The following is a 21,808-nucleotide window of genomic DNA, read 5'->3' as shown; positions in this document are numbered from 1 at the left end:
GCGGAATATCTCAGTTTCACAGAGAAATCATGGTTATATTTCATTTTTTATGTTGGTACTCTCCTATCAGGAATTTATTTATTATCTGTCAAATTTGTGACACAGAAAACAGTTCTGCCAACCAACATTTTTCAATGCAAAAATCACTAAACGATATTTAATGGCAGTATTCCATTAATTTCAATATAAATTCAGTGAATTAGACAGAATAACTTAACTTCTTGCGCAAAAGTGAGTTTTAAAGGGTGTTTTTTTTTAGAGCTATAGAACTTCAAATGACAATAAAACAACGATGGATTATTCGTTTGACATGAATTTTATTTATCCGCAAGATAATCTTGTGGCATTACATTTTAACCATGATTTCTGGCATATGACCGCCGCGGCTGGCTCGGATGTAGTCCAATCTGGACGTCCAATTTTTGATGACTTTTTCCAACATTTGTGGCCGTATATCGGCAATTACACGGCGAATGTTGTCTTCCAAATGGTCAAGGGTTTGTGGCTTATCCGCATAGACCAATGACTTTACATATCCCCACGGAAAGTAGTCTAGCAGTGTTAAATCACAAGATCTTGGAGGCCAATTCACAGGTCCAAAACGTGAAATTAGGCGGTCACCAAACGTGTCTTTCAATAAATCGATTGTGGCACGAGCTGTGTGACATGTTGTGGCGTCTTGTTGGAACCACAGCTCCTGGACATCATGGTTGTTCAATTCAGGAATGAAAAACTTAGTAATCATGGCTCTATACCGATCACCATTGACTGTAACGTTCTGGCCATCATCGTTGTTCAGGCGTGAGTCTATTCATGATGAATTGCCAAACCAATCTGAGAATAAACCACTTGACAGCTGTTAAATCGGTCGCCATCTTGAACAGTAATGCCAACTTAAAGTGATATACCTCGAAAAAAAAACACCCTATAGTTTTGTCGTATCTGCTACCGATTTCTAGAGAGAAATTTCAAACAATTCTCTAGTAATCCTCAGGAGCAGCAGCCTAATAGAAATATTGTAACCATTCAATTTTTCTAAATTTTTCGTATTTTGTAGAATATGACCTCCTCAACAAGAAAGTCAATGGGTCCAACTCAATCATATGCTTATTTTTGGAGATACAGGGTGTGGAAGTTGGAAAATGACATTTCTTTAAGTACCATTATTTGTAAGAAAACATTATGACTGAAACACTTTTGCGCGACAATTATTGCTTACCCATATGGTAATAATTTTAGACTGATTTTTAATAAAAACTATTGTTAGATACAAGGTGAGTCAAACATTAATCAGAATGAAATTCGTTCAGTTCATATTCACCCTGTAATTGAAAAAGTCGTCCGTGGAATTTTCCAAATTTTTGTCATTACTCTTAGTTCGAGTAGACTATTATAATGTCAAACAGTATTGGCTTTGCTATGACTAGTTTGTGAGATATACAGGGTGATATATCAAGAGGGGTGAAGATTATTAAAAAAGTTGTCAAAAAGTTCAATAAAATGAAAATTTCATACAGAGTAACGGTAGGAGACACGTTGTCGTTTACTTATTGTTATTTTGTCATTGTACAATGAAAGACATTATACAGGGTGTCCCAAATTCTATACTTACTGAGAGCATCTCAAGAACTATAAGACTCAGAGAAAAAAATCGTCAAAGACCGCCGATCTCTTTTCGAGAGACTTAAAGAAATGCCATTTTTACATCTCGACATCCTGTATCTGGAGAACTAATCATAGGATTGAGTTGGACCCATAGACTGTCTTGTTCAGGAGGTGGAAAAATTCATAAAAACTAATCTGTGACAAATTTTTCCATTAGGCTGCTACCTGGTCCTTCGAAATCGGATTAGTAAAACGCGGGTTGGGTCCGTAAGAATTCCAGCATCGTTTTTTTATGTGAGCAAATGGAAAAACGAATTTTTGGCCATATTTTCCGTCCGTTGCCCTAACATTTGCACGTTAAAGTGCCTAAGGCCCAGTTTCACCAAACAGCACTTGATCCCAGATTGATTAAACTCCGCTTGTTACTAAAGCAGGCTTAACAGTGTTTTCTGTTTCACCATGCATCAACCCGTCCGAAGATGATCGCGATTAACCAAATCGCGATTAAATAGTCTAACAATTTGGCAACGTTGTGAACGAAGGGTTATATAGTGTTCTGTATCGTATTAGCAGTGATGACCACCATTGGCGCTAGGTGTCAGGTGTCATTCATTCATAACTCATAACATTTCAAATCATTTGTCATCTTGTAAACAAAAAACAAAGTTAATTTTTGCCGAAAATGTCGAGTGATGTGCTTCGAAATGTCGAAAACTTGCAGAAGTTAAAAAGAAATTATCCCATTTCACAAAACCACACATTCTGGAAAAAAACTTTATAAGTAATTTTATTAACTTATCTATTTTTATTAACAAGTTGAACTGCTCCATAAATAATATTTCAATCAAACATATCAATAAATCATTCTTTGCAATAAATTTCATAAAACACAAAAACAAAGTTTACGTGTATTTTAAATGGGAAATATTGAGCCTATACATATAGTATATAGCCATATTTTGATAAAATTGACCCAAAAATTAGAAATTTCCGGAAAAATAATTACATAGACAAGAGTTCCATACTGATAAATAATTATTAATCTCAACTTGAAAGGTTATAATCCTCCAAAAATGGCCGATTAGTGCTAAATCGCGATTGGTCGATTAAATGGCGCTTTGGAGTGTGGTGAAACGCTACATTACATTAATCGTGATCTAAGGCCTCACTTAAGAGCCAAGTCAAGATTAAAGCATTTGGTGAAACTGGGCCTTAGGCCCAGTTTCACCAAATGCTTTAATCTTGACTTGGCTCTTAAGTGAGGCCTTAGATCACGATTAATGTAATGTAGCGTTTCACCACACTCCAAAGCGCCATTTAATCGACCAATCGCGATTTAGCACTAATCGGCCATTTTTGGAGGATTATAACCTTTCAAGTTGAGATTAATAATTATTTATCAGTATGGAACTCTTGTCTATGTAATTATTTTTCCGGAAATGTATAATTTTTGGGTCAATTTTATCAAAATATGACTATATGTATAGGCTCAATATTTTCCATTTAAAATACACGTAAACTTTGTTTTTGTGTTTTATGAAATTTATTGCAAAGAATAATTTATTGATATGTTTGATTGAAATATTATTTAAGAAGCAGTTAAACTTGTTAATAAAAATAAATAAGTTAATAAAATTACTTATATAGTTTTTTTTCCAGAACGTGTGGTTTTGTGAAATGGGATAATTTCTTTTTAACTTCTGCAAGTTTCCGACATTTCGAAGCACATCACTCGACATTTTCGGCAAAAATTTTGTTTTTTGTTTACAAGATGACAAATGATTTGAAATGTTATGAGTTATGAATGAAGAATGAATGACACCTGACACCTAGCGCCAATGGTGGTCATCACTGCTAATACGATACAGAACACTATATAAGGTTGTTCACAACGTTGCCAAATGGTTTGACTATTTAATCGCGATTTGCTTAATCGCGATCATCTCCGGACGGGTTGATGCATGGTGAAACAGAAAACACTGTTAAGCCTGCTTTAGTAACAAGCGGAGTTTAAACAATCTGGGATCAAGTGCTGTTTGGTGAAACTGGGCCTAAGAGAATCGTCAGAGATTCCGAGAAGTAACCTGTGTAAGGTGTTTACTCTGTCGACAGGTCCACGGTTCACGGTACTGAAATAGAAGCCGATATGAATGACACTATAGTACCGTGGAATACTGTACCAGGGACTGGTTGTGCCATTTGCATCAGGGTGTTCTTGGTTGGATGAGAGGTCAAAGCACTTTGTGGCGGAGGACTCTTGATATGTTGCAACAACTGCTTTTCAAGTTTGAGCCCGAACAACAGAACGAAATCCGCATTCCGTCCAACATTAAGAATGGTTTTGAGAGTGAAAATTATAGAAAATGTACGGGGTGTTTAGGAATCACTTGGTATCTTTTGAAAATTGGCATTTGTCGGAATTCTGAAGAAATTGAGAAAAAACACTAACGTGAAGTTAAGAGCGTTTGAGTACTCGTATTTATGCGTCCTTGTATACAGGGTGTTCCACCATTGATCCATTAGTTTGCTATCTGGTCCTTTGTTGCGTTTTTCGTTTACACACGAAAATATTACAAAAGCAAAACTGCAATATTATAAATATAGGAAAAGTTGACAAAAGAAAATAATGATCCATAGTATATTTGCTGCGTTTTTTTCTAAAAATAGAGGAAGATTACAGAAACAAACCCAAAGGAAATTATAAACCATAGTGTAAAATTTTCTGCGTTTTTTATTTACACACGAAAATGGCACAAAAGCAAAACTTCAATAAGTTGACAAATAAAAATAATGAATCATAGTGTAAAATTTGCTGCATTTTTCATTTACACTATAAAATGTCACAAAAGCAAAATTGCAATAAGTTGACAAATAAAAATAATGAATCATAGTGTAAAATTTGCTGCATTTTTCATTTACACTATAAAATGTCACAAAAGCAAAATTGCAATAAGTTGACAAATAAAAATAATGAATCATAGTGTAAAATTTGCTGCATTTTTCATTTACACACTAAATTGTCACAAAAGCAAAACTGCAATAAGTTGACAAATGGAAATAATGAATCATAGTGTAAAATTTGCTGCGTTTTTTTCTCTAATACAGAAAGATTACAGAAACAAAGCTCAAAGGAAATAATAAACCACAGTGTAACATTTGCTGCGTTTTTCATTTACCCACAAAAATATTACAAAAGCAAAACTGCAATATTATAAATATAGAAGAACTTAACAAATAGAAATAATGAACCATAGTGTAAAATTTGCTGCGTTTTTTTCAAAAATACAAAAATATTACAGAAGCAAAGCTCAAAGGAAATAATGAACTATAGTGTAAAATTTGCTGCGTTTTTTCCTTTAATACAAAAATATTACAGAAACAAAGCTCAAAGGAAATAATAAACCATAGTGTAAAATTTGCTGCGTTTTTCCTTTACCCACGAAAATATTACAAAAGCAAAACTGCAATATTATAAATAAAGAAGAAGTTAACAAATAGAAATAATGAACCATAGTGTAAAATTTGCTGCGTGTTTCGATTACACAAGAAAATATCAGAAAAGAAAAACTGCAATATCATAAAAATGTAGGAGAAGTTGACAAAAATAAATAATGAACTATAATGTTAAATTTGTAGCGTTTTTTTTTTAAATACAGAAAGATTACAGAAACAAAGCTCGAAGGAAATATTGAACCATAGTGTAAAATTTGCTGCGTTTTTCGTTTACACAAGAAAATATCACAAAAGAAAAACTATACAACAATATTATAAATATAGGAGAAGTTGACAAATAGAATTAATGAACCATAGTGCAAAATGTGCTGTCTGAAAATTCAAAAAGATTACAGAAGCAAAGCTCAAAGAAAATAATGAACCATAATGGAAAATTCGCTGCGTTTTTCATTCACACAAGAAAATATCACAAAATCAGAATACAAAGTGGACACACAGTCGCGTCTAATTCTTCCTCCGCCTCCAAATACCCCGCCCCCTCTCCTAAGCCGGAGTGGTAGCTCCGGGTCCGTCGAGAGAAAAAAAACATCGACGCGTGTTTGGAAAAGACCGCAAACTCCGAGGCGCGCTGCTGCCAGTCTAGAGTTTGCGGCCGGAGCCAAAGTGTGGTGTGCAGGCAGATCTAGCAAGTTGCGCTATGGTTTTCCGGGTGGTGGTGGTCATGTGACATTGTGCGAAAAAGGGAAAACCCAGGGAATCTACCATGTTTGTTTCACTGAGGGTGGGTTTTGATTTTTATTATTATTTTTTTTTTCAATTTATTTTTCGATGATTCAAGTTTTCGTTTGTAATTTTTCTACTGAAACGTTTTGGAGTAGTTGGAGGAAATCAGTTTTTTCAACTTCTACCTGACGCTTTGATGGATCGATAAATAATAATAATAATAATTTGATGGATCATAAAGAATTTCACGAAGTTTTGTCTCCCCTAGTCGGTATCAGATACTAAAAAATATAAGAAACCAAAAAGTGTAGGCCTACTGTATCAAAGTTTCTTTTTACATTTTTATAAACTACCAGTGGTTAGGGATTCACGGCTTGGCTTGAATTTCAAAATACATGGCTTGAGCTTGACTTCATTTTATGTCAAGCTCAAGTCAAGTAGTAGTTTTTCAATCTCAAGTATTTATTTATTAAGTACTTGTATCGTATCAAGCTACTTGATTTTTAGCAATTTTATTGTTTAGTGACACATCAATAAAAAAATGATGAAATTAAATGGAACCTTGCAAAAACCACTTTTCTTTAATGAACTTATTGTATAAAAGAACCGAAAATATCAACTTTTTTGAAATAGAAACATAAATTAAATCACCATAAATCATAACAAAATAAAAATAATAAAAAAACAAAGTTTCTTAATATTGAGAAACCTCCAGGCTTTGTTTCATAATTTTCTATCCAGGATCTAAGACACATGAGGCATGTTATAGATTTGTCGCCTAACATATTGCGGGCTTTTGTAACTCTAAGTGCAGCTCTGGAAAATTGTTTTTCAACAGGAGCTGAAGATGATGGCGTTGATAAAAAATCCTTGGCCATTTTGGTCAAGTTTGGAAAGATAGTTCTGAAACTAGCAAAATCTACCAATATATTTCATAGAAATGTGAGAAAGCTACTAATAAAGTCACAATGGCGAATGCTTCAGTCTCTCGGCGCTCGAGGAATCCCCTTATTTAGTCTAAGCGCGCACGAGATTCCAGAAATATATGCCGAGCAACGCGTGCATATCAAGCTCAAGTAATATCAAGTAGTTTGATATCAAGTCAAGCAATAAATACCTAAAATCAAGTAAAGGCAAGCTTAAGTATGTAATTTTTCGCGAGCTTGATTTTCAAGTCAAGTAGTTGGTTAAAATGTCAAGCTTCTTGGTTTAATGGATCTCTACCAGTGGTCCACCAAAAGAAAATCCTTGAGGAAAAAAGCAGGTACAGTCCTAGAAAAATTATCACCCTGTAGATTTGCAATCGAAATTGGTGGTGTAAACTCTAAATTGGAATATCTACGCCAAATTTCAATTGAATACCTTGTAAAATTCCGATACTATGAGCAAAGAACAGTTTAAAATCGACATGACTTTTTTTACAATTATTCAAGAAATCTTTCATTTTCTAATTCTCTAATTCAGGAACATACTGTATAAGCATCTGGAAGGGCGACCGCTGTTTAACCATATGCAGTTTAATGTAAAACTTAAATATTCAGTGTACACGCGAACAGATGGGCAACAGCGCCACTTTTGTTGTACTAATTCGAATTTCAACACGAAATTAGACGAAATTATCGTCATAAAAAAACCAAGAGCGTAATTCGAGACGATGCTCTCAATTTCCACCTCACGGACATCCATTACCCTCTAATGACAGTCAAATCTATTCCGGACGCTTTTTTCCAACCAGTCCAAAACCGCAATCAGCCTAACATTACGTGATCGTAATACTTATCCGCAATGTTTGATATTGTAATGTTATCGAGGTCAGTGAGCGAAATTGAAACCATTCTTGCTCGAGCTCCATTCAGCATTGAAATCTTTCTCACTCGATGCAGAATCTATACAGGAGCAGCATCGTGTTACGAAACGCTACATGTTGTCTGTGGGAGACAATAGTAGTTCAATTGGAGCACATATCTGTGGTTCAGATATGCCGTCATAGAAAACTTGCTGCGAAACACAGAGATCAATGAATTTCTATGAATAATCTATGTTCACCAATTTGAGGTTACATGTAAATTTGATGTCTATTAATCGAATATTGATAATTGAGACGTTGCATATTTGAAACTCAATCTGTATGGAAGCAAAAATTTACATGCGAAATTTCTTTAAGAAAAATTAGATGAGAATTACATGAAGGATCAAGCGTAAGCTCTTGTTTTTGTTCTTTATTTGTTCATTTCAGTTCTGAGTACTTATGTTTGTGCATTCTACAATCTTGAGTGAACATTCAAGCAAATCAAGATGATTTTCGTTTCAACACCTCACGGATGACCTGACAAAGTGCACATATCGGTTTGGGGGCCCTTGACCGCATCTTTGTCTAAACTCGACCGTGAGCTCACACACACAAGAAGACGTCCAATAAAGCAATAAACATTACGAAACTCGAGACGTTTTTCTCGGTACCTGTTATGCAAGAATCAACGGTGCATTTGTGGATGACGCGATGAATAAGCACGGCCAAAAATACCTGATTTTCCAGTTGACAATTTTATCGGCAGTCGGAGGTCACGACATTATGACTTCCAACGCCAACGGATGACAAAAAAACTGCAAATTTCACATTATTTGATTTATTATACAGAATGTTTCTAAATTGGAGGTATAAAGGAAATTGAAAGATTCTTTGTATAATTTCAAGGAAAAAATAATTTCAAGGAAAAAAGTCCTCTAAACATGGGCCTGGAAACGCTTTGTTTTCGAGATACAGGGTGTTTCTTGTAGTCCTACTTTTTTATGATTATACCAGTTTATCGAATCTTCATTAATTTTAGCTACAGATCGGGTATAGTTATTTATAATACAAGTGCAGAAGGCATTGATATTCTTCCACGAGTTCAAAATTCAAAAACGAGCCACGAAGTGGCGAGTTTTGGAATGAACGAGTGGTAGAATGAGCCTTCTGTACGAGTATTATACATTATTTTCTCTAATTCATTGCATTTTCATTGAAATTAATGAAATATTTCCATAAATATAATTTAGTGATTTTTGCATTGAAAAATGTTGGTTGGCAGAACTGATTTCTTTAAGGCAAATTGATGAAATGACAGATAAAGCCGTGGCGGAAAGTTCGGAGTACCAACATAGATTAATAAAATATAACCATGAAAACTGTGCGTTTCTGATATATTCTCGCACGATTTTGTTCTACAAGATGTGGAAGAATGAACGGAATAACCACAGAATTAGAGAAAATAAGTACCAAAACTTATAATGAATTTATTCATCACAGCTAACTAACAGGATCTTTATAATAATTTAGATATTCCTGAGGATTACTAGAGAATTGTTTGAAATTTCTCTCTAGAAATCGGTAGCAGATACGACAAAACTATAGGGTGTTTTTTTTCGAGGTATATCACTTTAAGTTGGCATTACTGTTCAAGATGGCGACCGATTTTACAGCTGTCAAGTGGTTTATTCTCAGATTGGTTTGGCAATTCATCATGAATAGACTCACGCCTGAACAACGCTTGCAAATAGTGCAATTTTATTTCGAAAATAATGGTTCTGTGCGGAATACGTATCGCGCACTACGTCCATTTTATTTTGTTTAGCGATGAAGCGCACTTCTGGTTGAATGGCTACGTCAACAAACAAAACTGCCGCATTTGGAGTGAAGTTAATCCTCAAGTGTATGTCGAAACACCGTTACATCCAGAAAAACTGACTGTTTGGTGCGCTTTATGGGCTGGTGGAATCATTGGTCTGTACTTCTTCAAAAACGATGATGGCCAGAACGTTACAGATAATGGTGATCGGTATAGAGCCATGATTACTAACTTTTTCATTCCTGAATTGAACAACCATGATGTCCAGGAGCTGTGGTTTCAACAAGACGGCGCAACATGTCACACAGCTCGTGCCACAATCGATTTATTGAAAGACACGTTTGGTGACCGCCTAATTTCACGTTTTGGACCTGTGAAATGGCCTCCAAGATCTTGTGATTTAACACCGCTAGACTACTTTCTGTGGGGCTATGTAAAGTCATTGATCTATGAGGATAAACCACAAACCCTTGACCATTTGGAAGACAACATTCGCCGTGTTATTGCCGATATACGGCCACAAATGTTGGAAAAAGTCATCGAAAATTGGACGTCCAGATTGGACTACATCCGAGCCAGCCGTGGAGGTCATATGCCAGAAATCATATTCAAAATGTAATGCCACAAGATTATCTTGCGGATATATAAAATTCATGTCAATCGAATAATCAATCGTTGTTTGATTGCAATTTAAAGTTCTATAGCTCTAAAAAAAAACACCCTTTACAACAAACCAAAAAGTGTAGTACTAGATCAAAGTTTTCTTTTACATTATTCTAAACTACCAGTGGTCCACCAAAAAAGAGTTCTGGAGGAAAGAAGCGGCCACTGTTCCAGAAAAAAAAACAACCTGTAGATATGCATTAAAAATGAGCATATCATATGATGATAACTTTAAATTGAAATATCTATGCCAAATTTGAGTTGAATATCTTGTGAAGGGAAAGTGATACGAGAAAAAACTTGAAAAATCAAACTTTAACACTCTGTATCTCGAAAACAAAGCTTTTGCAAACCCATGTTTATCCAACCATAGTGGATGTTGGCATCGAATTATCATTTGTATTTTGCTTAGAACCTTAGTAACAAGATTTCAAAGGTTTCGTATGTCACATTTTGACGTTTTAGCTAGTAGCTGTTCAGTAGTTATTTGCAGTTCTTTCAATATGAAATGGGTATGTACACGTAAATTGGTTGCTTTAAGAGCTTGGCATAATACTAATATAACAAAATATTCAATTGAAAACACAAAATTCCGGATATTCAGATCAGTTTTCATTCAATTTTATTTTGTACCAACTTTTTTTCATAACTCAAAAATGTTTCCTCTTCTTATTTTTCTAAAATTCTCCCAAATATTCATCTATCTTCGGTATGCTGTGAAGCGAAATATACCTCGAAAACTTGTATGAATCTATTATCAATTGTTCCCCAAATAACTAAAGATATAAAAATTTTGGTCAAGTTAGTGATGTGGAGAATAGAAACCGTGTGCGTCACCCAAGAATAACTGAAAATATTATTGGCGCTGCAACCTTAGCCGTGGCTGCGGCCATTTGGCTGATATCGTTAATTTAATGAAAGAAAGAAAGAAGAAAGAAAGAAAGAAAGAAAGTTTATTCAGAAATTATTACAAACTCTTATAAATTTTAAAATAAAACAAAATTTTATGAGCATATATTGAGGGAGAAAAATCGACCTAAGCTACATAATGAAATGTATCTTGTGTGCCAATCTTTTCTTCCCAAAAAATTTACCTTTGATTTCATAGGCTTTGAGATGAAGGCAACAGCCCGGCGGCAGGAACGGATCGGAGGAAAAGTCCAGAATGAAACCATATAAAACGATTTTTTTTTTCTAGAAAAGTTCATTAAAAAACCTTCCTCTTTACAATGAAATAAACATCCACTGATTTCATTTAAAATATACTCGATTTTTTCCTCATTATCAAAATTGAACCTCTTATTGGAAAACCCTTTAGTTTCAATAGTTTCACACCCAGTTGCAGAAACGTTAATTAAAATTTAATGCCGTCATTAAAATTTTAATCCTCCATAAAACGGCGTAGGAAGCCAATAGGCTCCTCTTATTGGAGGATTACAATTTTGATGACGGCATTTAATTTTAATTAACGTTGTTACAACTTGGTGTTAGTCTCATAAATTTTATATGAAAGTCAGAACAAATAATCTTTATTTCTAAATTAAATTAGCAAAATGTTTTTTTTTCATTTCGAACATTTTTCCCGAAAAGAATAACAGCCCAAGACGAACGAAAAAACTGTCTTAAAGCGTCAATCACCGAACTATAAGATTCTAGTTGCGCCGAATATTATTATTACGCCAATTTGCATTCGTCCGATTTCTATGTCAAGGTCGTATTTCGTAACGCCATCTGTTAACCGTACCCGTATCACGCCCGTTTAGCATTATTTTAAATAAGATATTCACCTACCGTCGTGTCTCCTCTACTTTTCGACGTTTTCACTCTCGACTCGCTTCGCTTAGAAATTGGGTTAAAACCGAATTCGGTATTCGAAGCCGATGCTCGGATTTCGACGAAACAATCGACTGTCGAAAGAGATTTCGGATTATGAGAACTGGGTTACAGTCGGCCTATTGAAAAAAAAAATTAAATACGTGGTCTTGCCGCCAATTCCCATTTCCCAACTAGCTGGCCGTTCGAAGAAATTTCCGCCTCTTGCAACAAGAGGTGGTGCTGATGGTTCATCGGCTGTGGGAAATGAAGCGTTACGAGACGACCTTCGACGACGTCTTCTTCGAACGCTTTGAAGAGCACCTCGACTAGGCGAAGCTTCATACATGGTTTTTCTACACTGCGCAAAAAAATTAACGCACATTCTGAAAATCTCGATTTTAATGAAAGTTAACTCTACATTGACTTTATAACTTATTTTTTATGTTCTCTCGGGAAGGTTTTGAACGAAACAAGACACATTAAATAGAAGAAGAATTCAGGATTTCACCGAATCTTATGTGAAAGAAGAGAAATAAACAATTTTCAAAATACTGGAATGCTGATAAGTGATTTAATACTTGGTATTTCCACCCCTTGCGTTAATTACAGCTCGGCAACGACGGTTCATACTCAAAATGAGTGATCTTAAAATGTTCTGATCTAATCCTTCCCAGATTTCTCTGAGTTGGATTCCTAAGTCATTAAGAGTAGCTGGATGATTTTCTGAACTTCTCAGCCTTCTATTGAGGTTGTCCCAAACCTGCTCAATCGGATTGAGATCTGGACTTCTTGCTGGCCATTCCATTCGAGAGACTTCAACCTCTTCAAGGTACTCCTGAACGATGCGCGCACGATGGGGTCTGGCATTATCGTCCATAAAAATGAAATTTTCACCAATGTATGGGGAAAATGACACTACATGCTCTTCAAGAATGTTCCTTATATACGTATCAGCATTCATAGCTCCATTATCAACCTAGGTCAGTGCGAGCAGTCAAAGATATTCCACCCCATACCGTAATCGATCCTCCCCCGAAACCAGTAGTATTCAGGAAATTGCAATGAGCATATCTTTCATGTGGACGTCTGTATACAAGGGAACGTCGATCACAATGGTAGAGGCAGAATCTAGACTCATCTGTGAAGAGAACTCTTTCCCAATCAGCCTCTTCCCAATGGATATGCTCTCTCGCAAAATCCAAACGCGTCCTTCGATGGGCTGGGGTAAGAGCTGGGACTCTTGCCGCGACACGAGGCCTTGAATCATATTCTCTGAGGCGATTTCTTATTGTCTGAGTGCTAATTTGACCCCATGAGTTTGCTCAAGCTGATTTTGAAGGAGGCGAGCGGTTGCAAACCGTTGTCTCAACGAAGAAACTCTCAAGTAACGTTCTTGAATGGCAGTTGTTACCTGTGGTCTACCCTGTCCTGGTCTTCGGACATTCATACCTGTCTCCCTGAATCGCTGCAACATTCTGGACACACTTGTATGGGAAACTCCAAACTTATCTGCAATTCTTGTGTATGCCCACCCTTCTTCTCGCAAAACTACCGCTTGGGCACATTCCTCTTGGGTCAAATTGCGTGTTTCGCGTTGCATAGCGATCGAGTGTAGAAAATCAAACGAAAGAAAAACTATTGATCACTAGAATTGATCGAGAACAACTGATTTCAGAATGGAGCCAATACATTCAAAATCTGATAATCTCATCTTTTTTTATTCCTGCTGGGAAAAAAACATCTGAATTGAAGAAAAACGTTGAAAGTGAATAACATATGCATGCATAATTCTGATAAAAATAATTATCATTGAGAACACCTTCAGTTGTAGAATAAATTCGAGATTTCGATAATGTGCGTTAATTTTTTTGCACAGTGTATTTTTGCAGTGAATTTTGACAATTTCAATGCGTTACTGAAGCCTGCATCGTTATATTCCTAGTGATGATGTAGTTTTACTTGTTGAATGTCAAAAAATGGCAGCTTCAAACGGAAATCTCTTATTGGAAATCCATGTAGATGCCACAAATTCTACTGGTTGCTAAAGCAACTGATTCTGGTCCAAATTATGGCTTTATTATTCCTCCATCTCAATTAGACCAAATCAAGCAATGTCGCAATTGAATTGGAAATATTTAAAATTGCAGGAGTTGATGTTGCTTCTTGGATTCTTCGTACACAGCATCAAGTGGCTGGAAGGAGCAATAGCAGCCCCGCCTTGGGCAAACCCAAAGCTGAACCCCTGCGCTATCCATCCGATGGGTTGGCGCATGCTTTATTGGCCACCAGATGGCGCTTGCTACAAGATATTCCAGGTATGTACATGTCCAATAAACATTTCCCATTTAAATTGATTTTTTTTTTAAATATTGCTCAATGGAACGAAACGTGAGAAATGCCGAAAAAATACACGCAATGTTGCCATCTTAACCATTTTAAAATGTGTCATTCCTATGGAAAAACCAAAGTAGACTTTTTTATCGAAATATTCCAGATATTCTATGAGGAAACATTAAAATTTCTTGTGATTATTTCAATCGTTTTTCGAAGAACTTCATTCTATAAATACCTATAGACTGAGACCTTGCATAAGCAGTATTCAAATTCTGCGAATAAAATGTGTGTTCTTGAACGCTTCGACCATGATGGAAGTAATTACTTCAATACAGACTTCGATTGGCCAATGAAGTGTGAACCGTACTTATAATAGAAGATTCCTCTTCATTTATTTTATATAACACAATTTGAAGTGACCTTAACGTGACTTTAAACAGCCACGTCCATTTCAATTATTGAATAACATACTATCGATCTCTGACAGCTCGATATTTCAAAAGAGTAAGGGAGAATAATTGTTGCATAATAATTTTTGTGTTCTTCGTTAAGTTATGCAATCATTCACTATCACATATTGAATTTCAATCCAATCAGATAGTTATTTTTGAGAAAATAAATGTGTAGGTAAGTTTCACCTAGAATTTAATTCCATTTAGATCTCAAAGGTTTCCTTAAAACACACACTAAATTTGGATTTGATAGTGAATTCTTCATCAATAATACACCTCAAGTGTTTGAATTTCGACGCAATGTTAGTATTCTTGAAAATATCCTGAAGTTTCTAATGGTTGGACTACAGTTTGGTTATTAAGTGGTGGTTTTTTAGCTGCTTGGGAAGTTTCGATGGTTGTTGTCTATGGTTTGACAGTTGAGAATGTCAAACTGTATTGACATTTCTGTTCAGTAATGTTTGGCAATCATTAATCTTTAAACAACAGAAATTCTCTTTGAAAAAAAAATCTTTTCGAGAAGTTTATAATAGATTATAATAATTAAAAAATTATTTTCAACAATATTACTGTCTTGTATTGTTATTTGAAGTTCTCAAGCTTAAAAAAGTGCCCTAGAAGAACTTGTAAATATTTCGGGGAATCCCAAGAATCGTAACAGGCATCCCAACCGTAACTCCTAGTCTTCTTCTTTTTTTCGGTCAGTCTCATTAATTGATGAGAATCACACCAAATTGCCGTGCGAAAGATCGATTCGAGAATAATCAATTGCCAAATTCATTATATGCAATATTCGGTTGACGAGATGAACGTCTAAGAATAGAAATTTCCTAATCCTTTGTTTCGATTCAGTTACGCATTGTGTTAGTCCAGGTGAGTTGCACAAGGCAGACAAAGGAAACATTAGAAGAATCCTGGTCGATAATTTGTCTTATTACGAAGATAATACCACACGTTCGCATTATAGAATTGAAACCTTTGGCTGTAGTGGAAGAACGCATTATAAATAATGAATAATGATCATTCCAGAGATGTTACATAAACTTGAACCAAGACACTGATGAGGCAACAAGTGCGTAGAATAATTGCAGAGTCTTGAAAAACAAGAACACCTCGGAGAAATAGGGAAATGTATTATGACCTTGTATTTACGTGAATGGATTCAATCAGCGGCATGAGTAATTTATATCATGCATTCAGCGTTTCTTGATACATTTAATCGATACTTTTTATCGGAAAGTCTTTTTTCTGTGGCTCGTTAGATTTGATAATACACCTAGACGTACTAGTGCAATTTTATTAATTAAGCGATATATTCTAATAAATTTAATAGATCTAAAAACACGCTGATAATTTGTGTAAAACAATAAATTCTTTCTCGTCCTTCGCTCCTAAAAAATCAGCTTACACTAGGTTATTTTCTGTCTCGTAACACTATCTCATCTCTATTGGCGCATGCGCGACACGTACTGCATATTCAAAAGAGCTGAAAATCCCTATAGAACTCAGTTGCTCAAGTAGCAAGCAAATTATTCACGAGAATTCCACGATTGCGCATGGACAAGTCGCACCCTATATCTGGAAAAGCTGTACTTCGTGTGGGACCATCTACTGCCTCAACGGAACCAGATTTCATTGAAATTGGATGAAAATTGTGGGAGCTAAGGCTGTTACAAGATTTGGCGGACACACATACCGACAGACGCTAAAACAATGTTGTTCAGATTGCACGATGCGAGAGGAAGTTTTCAAATAAGATCCCAAAACACTTCAGTAGACTCGGAAGCAATTTAAATGTTTCAAAATTAACAAGTCGAATTCAAGATTTTGTTGTTACTTTCCAGGGAAACTTTGAGTGTGAACATTAAAATATTTTCACACATTCTGTAGTATAATTATAACCGAAAAATATAGGTATAATGATCTAGAAAATACTTTCTCCGCAGGCAATTATCAAAAACCAACCTATTAATTCGAATTGTGACAAAACTTCAATTAACATCCAAAGAAACCATGAATGTGTCATAACTAGAGGTGTCCGAAAAAAAAATCCATCATGGTCGAGGATCGTTAGATCTGATACATTATTTATTGTTATGAAGTAATAACAGCATCTATTGTCTGTGGAAGATACGCTGGTTTACCAAACTCAGGCACCGTGAAAGTGCCTTCTTGTTTAGTTGTTTGTTGTATAACACATAAACATACAAGTAATAATTAAGCAAGTCAAGTGTTATACAACATCATACATCTGGATTTACTTGAATATTGGCCTCAACCTTTGATTTAATCGATTGAACAAATTATTCATTCGATTCGCATTCTTTATGCATATCTTTTACTTGATTTGCGTTAGATGTCAAACTGACATCTGATTCAAATATACTTCTGTGGTTATCTATGTTCAACAATTTTGTTGTTGCATGTCAATGTGACGTCTCATTTAGTCATAGAAGAATTATATCTTATTTTCTTCTTGATGAATGAGCTATAATCCTGAATTTCCACATAACTCATTCTTTCAAAGACTTGATCAGCAGAATGTGGGTAATAATTTAAAAAAAATTGAGTATATTTATACTTTGAAATTACAGAAAGGACATCCATGTCCGGAAGACAAAGAATTGACACCGTCCACAACGAGTACTGTGGCGCAGAATTTAACAGCTGAATGTAGGTGTCCACCGAAAACTGCTGAGTACGCTGAAGACGGGCATTGTTACCAACTGTTCACAGTAGGTCCTTGTCAAGAGGGCTCATATTTTGCACCAGAATCCGGCGTTCAAAGTAAAAAGTTAGTAAGTTACAATTTGTAAGTAAAATGTACTTGTACTTATACTAAATTGGAGGTACAAAAGAAGATGAAAGATCCCAAAAGTTCCAAAGTTTCTTTCTACATTCTTCTAAACTACCAGTGGTCCACCAAAAAGGAATCTGTCCTTTTTGGTTGTACTTCCAATTCAGCAACACTCTGTATATTCCTGCTTCCTATCTCAAAAGAATAATGATCCAAAAAAAATCTCTTATTTCATCTCCAGATCGGATAAGAAATACGGAACTTGCAAGCAGCTGCTGGAATGTCCAGAAGGCTTCATATTCTGGCCTTTGGATAACACATGTTACAAAAAGTACACCAGAGGGCCATGCTCGAAAGGTTTGCTACTAACCGAACACAAGAAGTTACCATCTTGCAGATGCAGCAAGGACAAGGATTTGAGGGATTTCAGATACGAGAACGGAAAGTGTTACCAACATTTCACCAAAGGACCCTGCCAAGAGAAGGGTAGCTTATTCCTAACCAACCAAATTTGCGGATGCCATAACTTTTTACCTCACTTTCACGAAGCTACCAAGCAGTGCTATGAATTAGGTAACGTTCATTTTACAGATAATATAGGGTTTTCCAACAAGATATTTCATTGCGAATTCTGGGCAGTTGTCACTTTTGAAAATGTCATGTTTTGACATTTGACAACTAAACACTACGTCATTACTAAAAATGGAACGAGTCACCATTAACCCTGTATCTACACTGCGCAAAAAAATTAACGCACATTTTGAAAATCTCAATTTCAATTAAAGTTAACTCTACATTGACTTTATAACTTATTTTTTATGTTCTCTCGGGAAGGTTTTCAACGAAACAAGACACATGAAATGGAAGAAAAATTCAGGATTTCACCGAATCTTATGTGAAAGAAGAGAAATAAACAATTTTCAAAAGACAGGAATGCTGATAAGTGATTTAATACTTGGTATTTCCACCCCTTGCGTTAATTACAGCTCGGCAACGACGGTTCATACTCAAAATGAGTGATCTTAAAATGTTCTGATCTAATCCTTCCCAGATTTCTCTGAGTTGGATTCCTAAGTCATTAAGAGTAGCTGGATGATTTTCTGAACTTCTCAGCCTTCTATTGAGGTTGTCCCAAACCTGCTCAATCGGATTGAGATCTGGACTTCTTGCTGGCCATTCCATTCGAGAGACTTCAACCTCTTCAAGGTACTCCTGAACGATGCGCGCACGATGGGGTCTGGCATTATCGCCCATACAAATGAAATTTTCACCAATGTATGGGGCAACTGGCACTACATGCTCTTCAAGAATGTTTCTTATATACCTATCAGCATTCTTAGCTCCATTATAAACGACCACTAAGTATGTGCGAGCAGTCAAAGATATTCCACCTCATACTATAATAATCGATCCTCCCCCGAAACCAGTAGTATTCAGGAAATTGCACTGAGCATTTCTTTCATGTGGACGTCTGTATACAAGGAAACGTCGATCACAATGGAAGAGGCAGAATCTAGACTCATCTGTGAAGAGATCTTTTCCAATCAGCCTCTTCCCAATGGATATTCTCTCTCGCAAAATCCAAACGCGCCCTTCGATGGGCTGGGGTAAGAGCTGGGCCTCTTCCCGCGACACGAGGCCTTAAATCATATTCTCTGAGGCGATTTCTTATTGTCTGAGTGCTAATTTGCATCTCATGAGTTTGCTCAAGCTGATTTTGAAGGAGACGAGCGGTTGCAAACCGTTGTCTCAACGAAGAAACTCTCAAGTAACGTTCTTGAATGGCAGTTGTTACCCGTGGTCTACTCTGTCCTGGTCTTCGGACATTCATACCTGTCTCCCTGAATCGCTGCAAGATTCTGGACACACTTGTATGGGAAACTGCAAACTTATCTGCAATTCTTGTGTATGTCCAATCTTCTTCTTGCAAAACTACCGCTTGGGCACTTTTCTCTTGGGTCAAATTGCGTGTTTCGCGTTGCATAGCGATCGAGTGTAGAAAATCAAACGAAAGAAAAACTATTGATCACTAGAATTGATCGAGAACAACTGATTTCAGAATGGAGCCAATACATTAAAAATCTGATAATCTCATCTTTTTTTATTCCGGCTGGGAAAAAACATCTGTATTGAAGAAAAACGTGGAAAGTGGATAACATATGAATGCATAATTCTGAGAACACCTTCAGTTGTAGAATAAATTTGAGGTTTCCATGATGTGCGTTAATTTTTTTGCGCAGTGTAAATAATATAGTACTCTTTTTTCTTAAAATTATCCAAGGAATCTGTCATTTTCCTTGGTACCTCAAATTTAGGAACACCCTGTATAATAGCTAAAAAACTGCCCATATTTTCCAGACACCATAGGGCCTTGCCAGAAGGGTGAAGTCTTCCGAATGAAGGACCACGACTCCTTCGCCAAATGCCATTGCAAAGAAGACTACACGAGATACCTGAATTCTTCTTCTTGCTACAGACCCTACACCCAAGGTCCCTGTCCACACAATCACTTCCTAGTGAACTCCACAAGTTGCATAAAACAGCCTTGTCGACGCGGTTTCCTGTTCTTCCCAAAGGATCAAAGGTGCTATAGGATAGGCACTAAAGGTTCCTGCCCCGAAGGCAGAGTGGTCACCTTCGACTTCAGGACAAGGCCATCTGTTGACGGCATCTCCTACAACGGATTGTGCGTGTGCGAAAAAGAAAACTGCGATGTCAGCGAGCAGAGAACTGTAAGTTGCGCGAAGGGTTGGATCAGATACAAGGGGGCGTGCCATAAGTTGTATTCGCAAGGTCCCTGCCAATCAGGAACGTGGTTGGTGCCCTATAGGGCGACGTTAGGCAAGGAAGGCATATGCGAATGCATACCGGGTTACACCAAACAAACTAACAAAAACCTAGAGTTGGAATGCATGCCTCCCAGCGTTATCATTGCCGAATATCTCAACAAAACTTTTAGATCTATTGTAAGCCAAAAAATTTCGATAAACACCGATGAAGATAGGAAATGATTAGGTACATAGTTCGAATCATGAAGTGTCATACTTTCAAGAATATTGGAAGGAATTTTAGTTTAAGATTTGTAATTTCGACTTGCGAAATGTGAAATTACCATTTTAAGGCTGAGCTAGTTTTAATGTGAATCTCGAAACTTTTGTACATATTTCCATTTTTTAAGATTGTAATTTTAGTGTCGATTTAATAAAAGTATTATCTTTATTACTCTTTGGTTTTTAATGTTATTTATTCTTTATGCATTTAGTTTTAAATCGATTAGATTGAGGAAGATTGAACTGAATATTATGATTAATATTGATTAATGTGCATCATAGCACTTTAGCAAGCTTCCGATATGTCATGTCCTACCTTCAATTACCTTGCACACCTCTTGATCCAATATTTAATTATGGAATGAACTATAAACACCACTACTCTCTACTTTTAATATTTTTATAAGTGTGTAATTTTTTTTTCTCTAATTCTGTGGCAAATCCTTTCATTCTGCCATATCTCAGTTGAACAGAGATTTCATAGTTATATTTCATTATTATATGTTGGTACTCAAAACTCTCCTGTCACGGATTTGTCTTTTATCTGTCAAATTTGTGATACAGAAAACAGTTCTGCCAACCAACATTTTTGACAGATAATAGATAAATCCCTGACAGGAGAGTTCTAAGTACCAACATATAATAATGAAATATAACAATAAAATCTACAAGGTATGGCAGAATGAACGGATTTGACATAGAATTAGAGAAAAATATTAACTTCGATATTAGCAGCAATCAATTTTTTTCGAAACATACAAAAAAAAAGGAATTTCAAAACATACATTTATATTTTATGACCAATTACAACAAAACTATAAATAATTCAACAAATGAAATAACAACTTTGAAAAACAGGAAAAAAAACTCACCCCAATTTGTCTTTTAACCCTGCATTTTTCCCTTTTAGTTCATCGATGATGCCGCATTTACACTTCAAATCCTTTCTCAAACTGTCTATTTCTTCTGTTTTAGAATCAACGATGTTCTGAAAACAAATCATTTTAACATACAAGTATCTTTCACAGCAACTAGATCGTTGTGAAAAAAGAATTTCAAAATTATTGTGATATAATGAAATACTAACCAGAAGTTCATCCTTTTCTTGGTCTAATTTATTGAGTTGTCTTTTCATGGTGGTGATATCGGCTTCACCACATTGAGGATTCGGAGGATTTTTGAGCTGATCTATTATTTGAAGGGCTTGTGAGAGCTCATGCTCTACCTGAACAAGCTGGGCTTGAGTGTCATGTAGTGCTTTATCGGTTTGATCGTGTAAACACCTGCAATTAAAAAATTCATATTCAA

General features: G+C 35.8%; 2 protein-coding genes across 14 annotated transcripts in view; one reads left to right on the top strand and one right to left on the bottom strand.

Moving 5' to 3' along the window:
* LOC123683853 (centrosomal protein of 135 kDa) overlaps nucleotides 1–21,808 on the bottom strand; it is a 37,520-nt gene that overhangs the window by 8,126 nt on the left and 7,586 nt on the right. For all 9 annotated transcript variants that reach the window (XM_045622803.1, XM_045622805.1, XM_045622798.1 and 6 more), the window contains 2 exons: nucleotides 21,588–21,783; nucleotides 21,373–21,488 (listed from right to left, as the gene is read on the bottom strand). In XM_045622803.1, the coding sequence (XP_045478759.1) occupies nucleotides 21,373–21,488; nucleotides 21,588–21,783 (312 nt within the window). The remainder of the gene's footprint in view (nucleotides 1–21,372; nucleotides 21,489–21,587; nucleotides 21,784–21,808) is intronic.
* LOC123683854 lies at nucleotides 5,672–20,672 on the top strand. 5 transcript variants are annotated; one of them, XM_045622808.1, is made up of 5 exons: nucleotides 5,672–5,839; nucleotides 14,015–14,182; nucleotides 17,248–17,465; nucleotides 17,692–18,023; nucleotides 19,809–20,672. In XM_045622808.1, exons 1-5 carry the CDS (start codon nucleotides 5,822–5,824, stop codon nucleotides 20,459–20,461), a joined length of 1,389 nt encoding a protein of 462 aa, XP_045478764.1. In that variant the 5' UTR covers nucleotides 5,672–5,821; the 3' UTR covers nucleotides 20,462–20,672. The 5 variants fall into 5 exon arrangements, with proteins under 5 accessions (XP_045478764.1, XP_045478765.1, XP_045478766.1 ...); XM_045622809.1 differs by having other exon boundaries at nucleotides 5,674–5,839; nucleotides 17,248–17,447; XM_045622810.1 differs by lacking the exon at nucleotides 5,672–5,839 and adding an exon at nucleotides 7,832–7,979.

This window comes from Harmonia axyridis, chromosome 7 (genome assembly GCF_914767665.1).
Source record: "Harmonia axyridis chromosome 7, icHarAxyr1.1, whole genome shotgun sequence".
Lineage (NCBI taxonomy): Eukaryota > Metazoa > Arthropoda > Insecta > Coleoptera > Coccinellidae > Harmonia > Harmonia axyridis.
The sequence above is the reverse complement of the archived record's forward strand: the minus strand, read 5'-3'. Positions and strand labels throughout refer to the sequence as shown.

Coding starts and splice junctions, on each gene's coding strand:
- LOC123683854 (XM_045622806.1), top strand. CDS start 10,496: ATGTCACATTTTGACGTTTTAGCTAGTAGCTGTTCAGTAGTTATTTGC. Junction 14,183..17,247: donor CTTGCTACAAGATATTCCAG/GTATGTACATGT, acceptor TTGAAATTACAG/AAAGGACATCCATGTCCGGA. Junction 17,466..17,691: donor AAGTTAGTAAGTTACAATTT/GTAAGTAAAATG, acceptor TTTCATCTCCAG/ATCGGATAAGAAATACGGAA.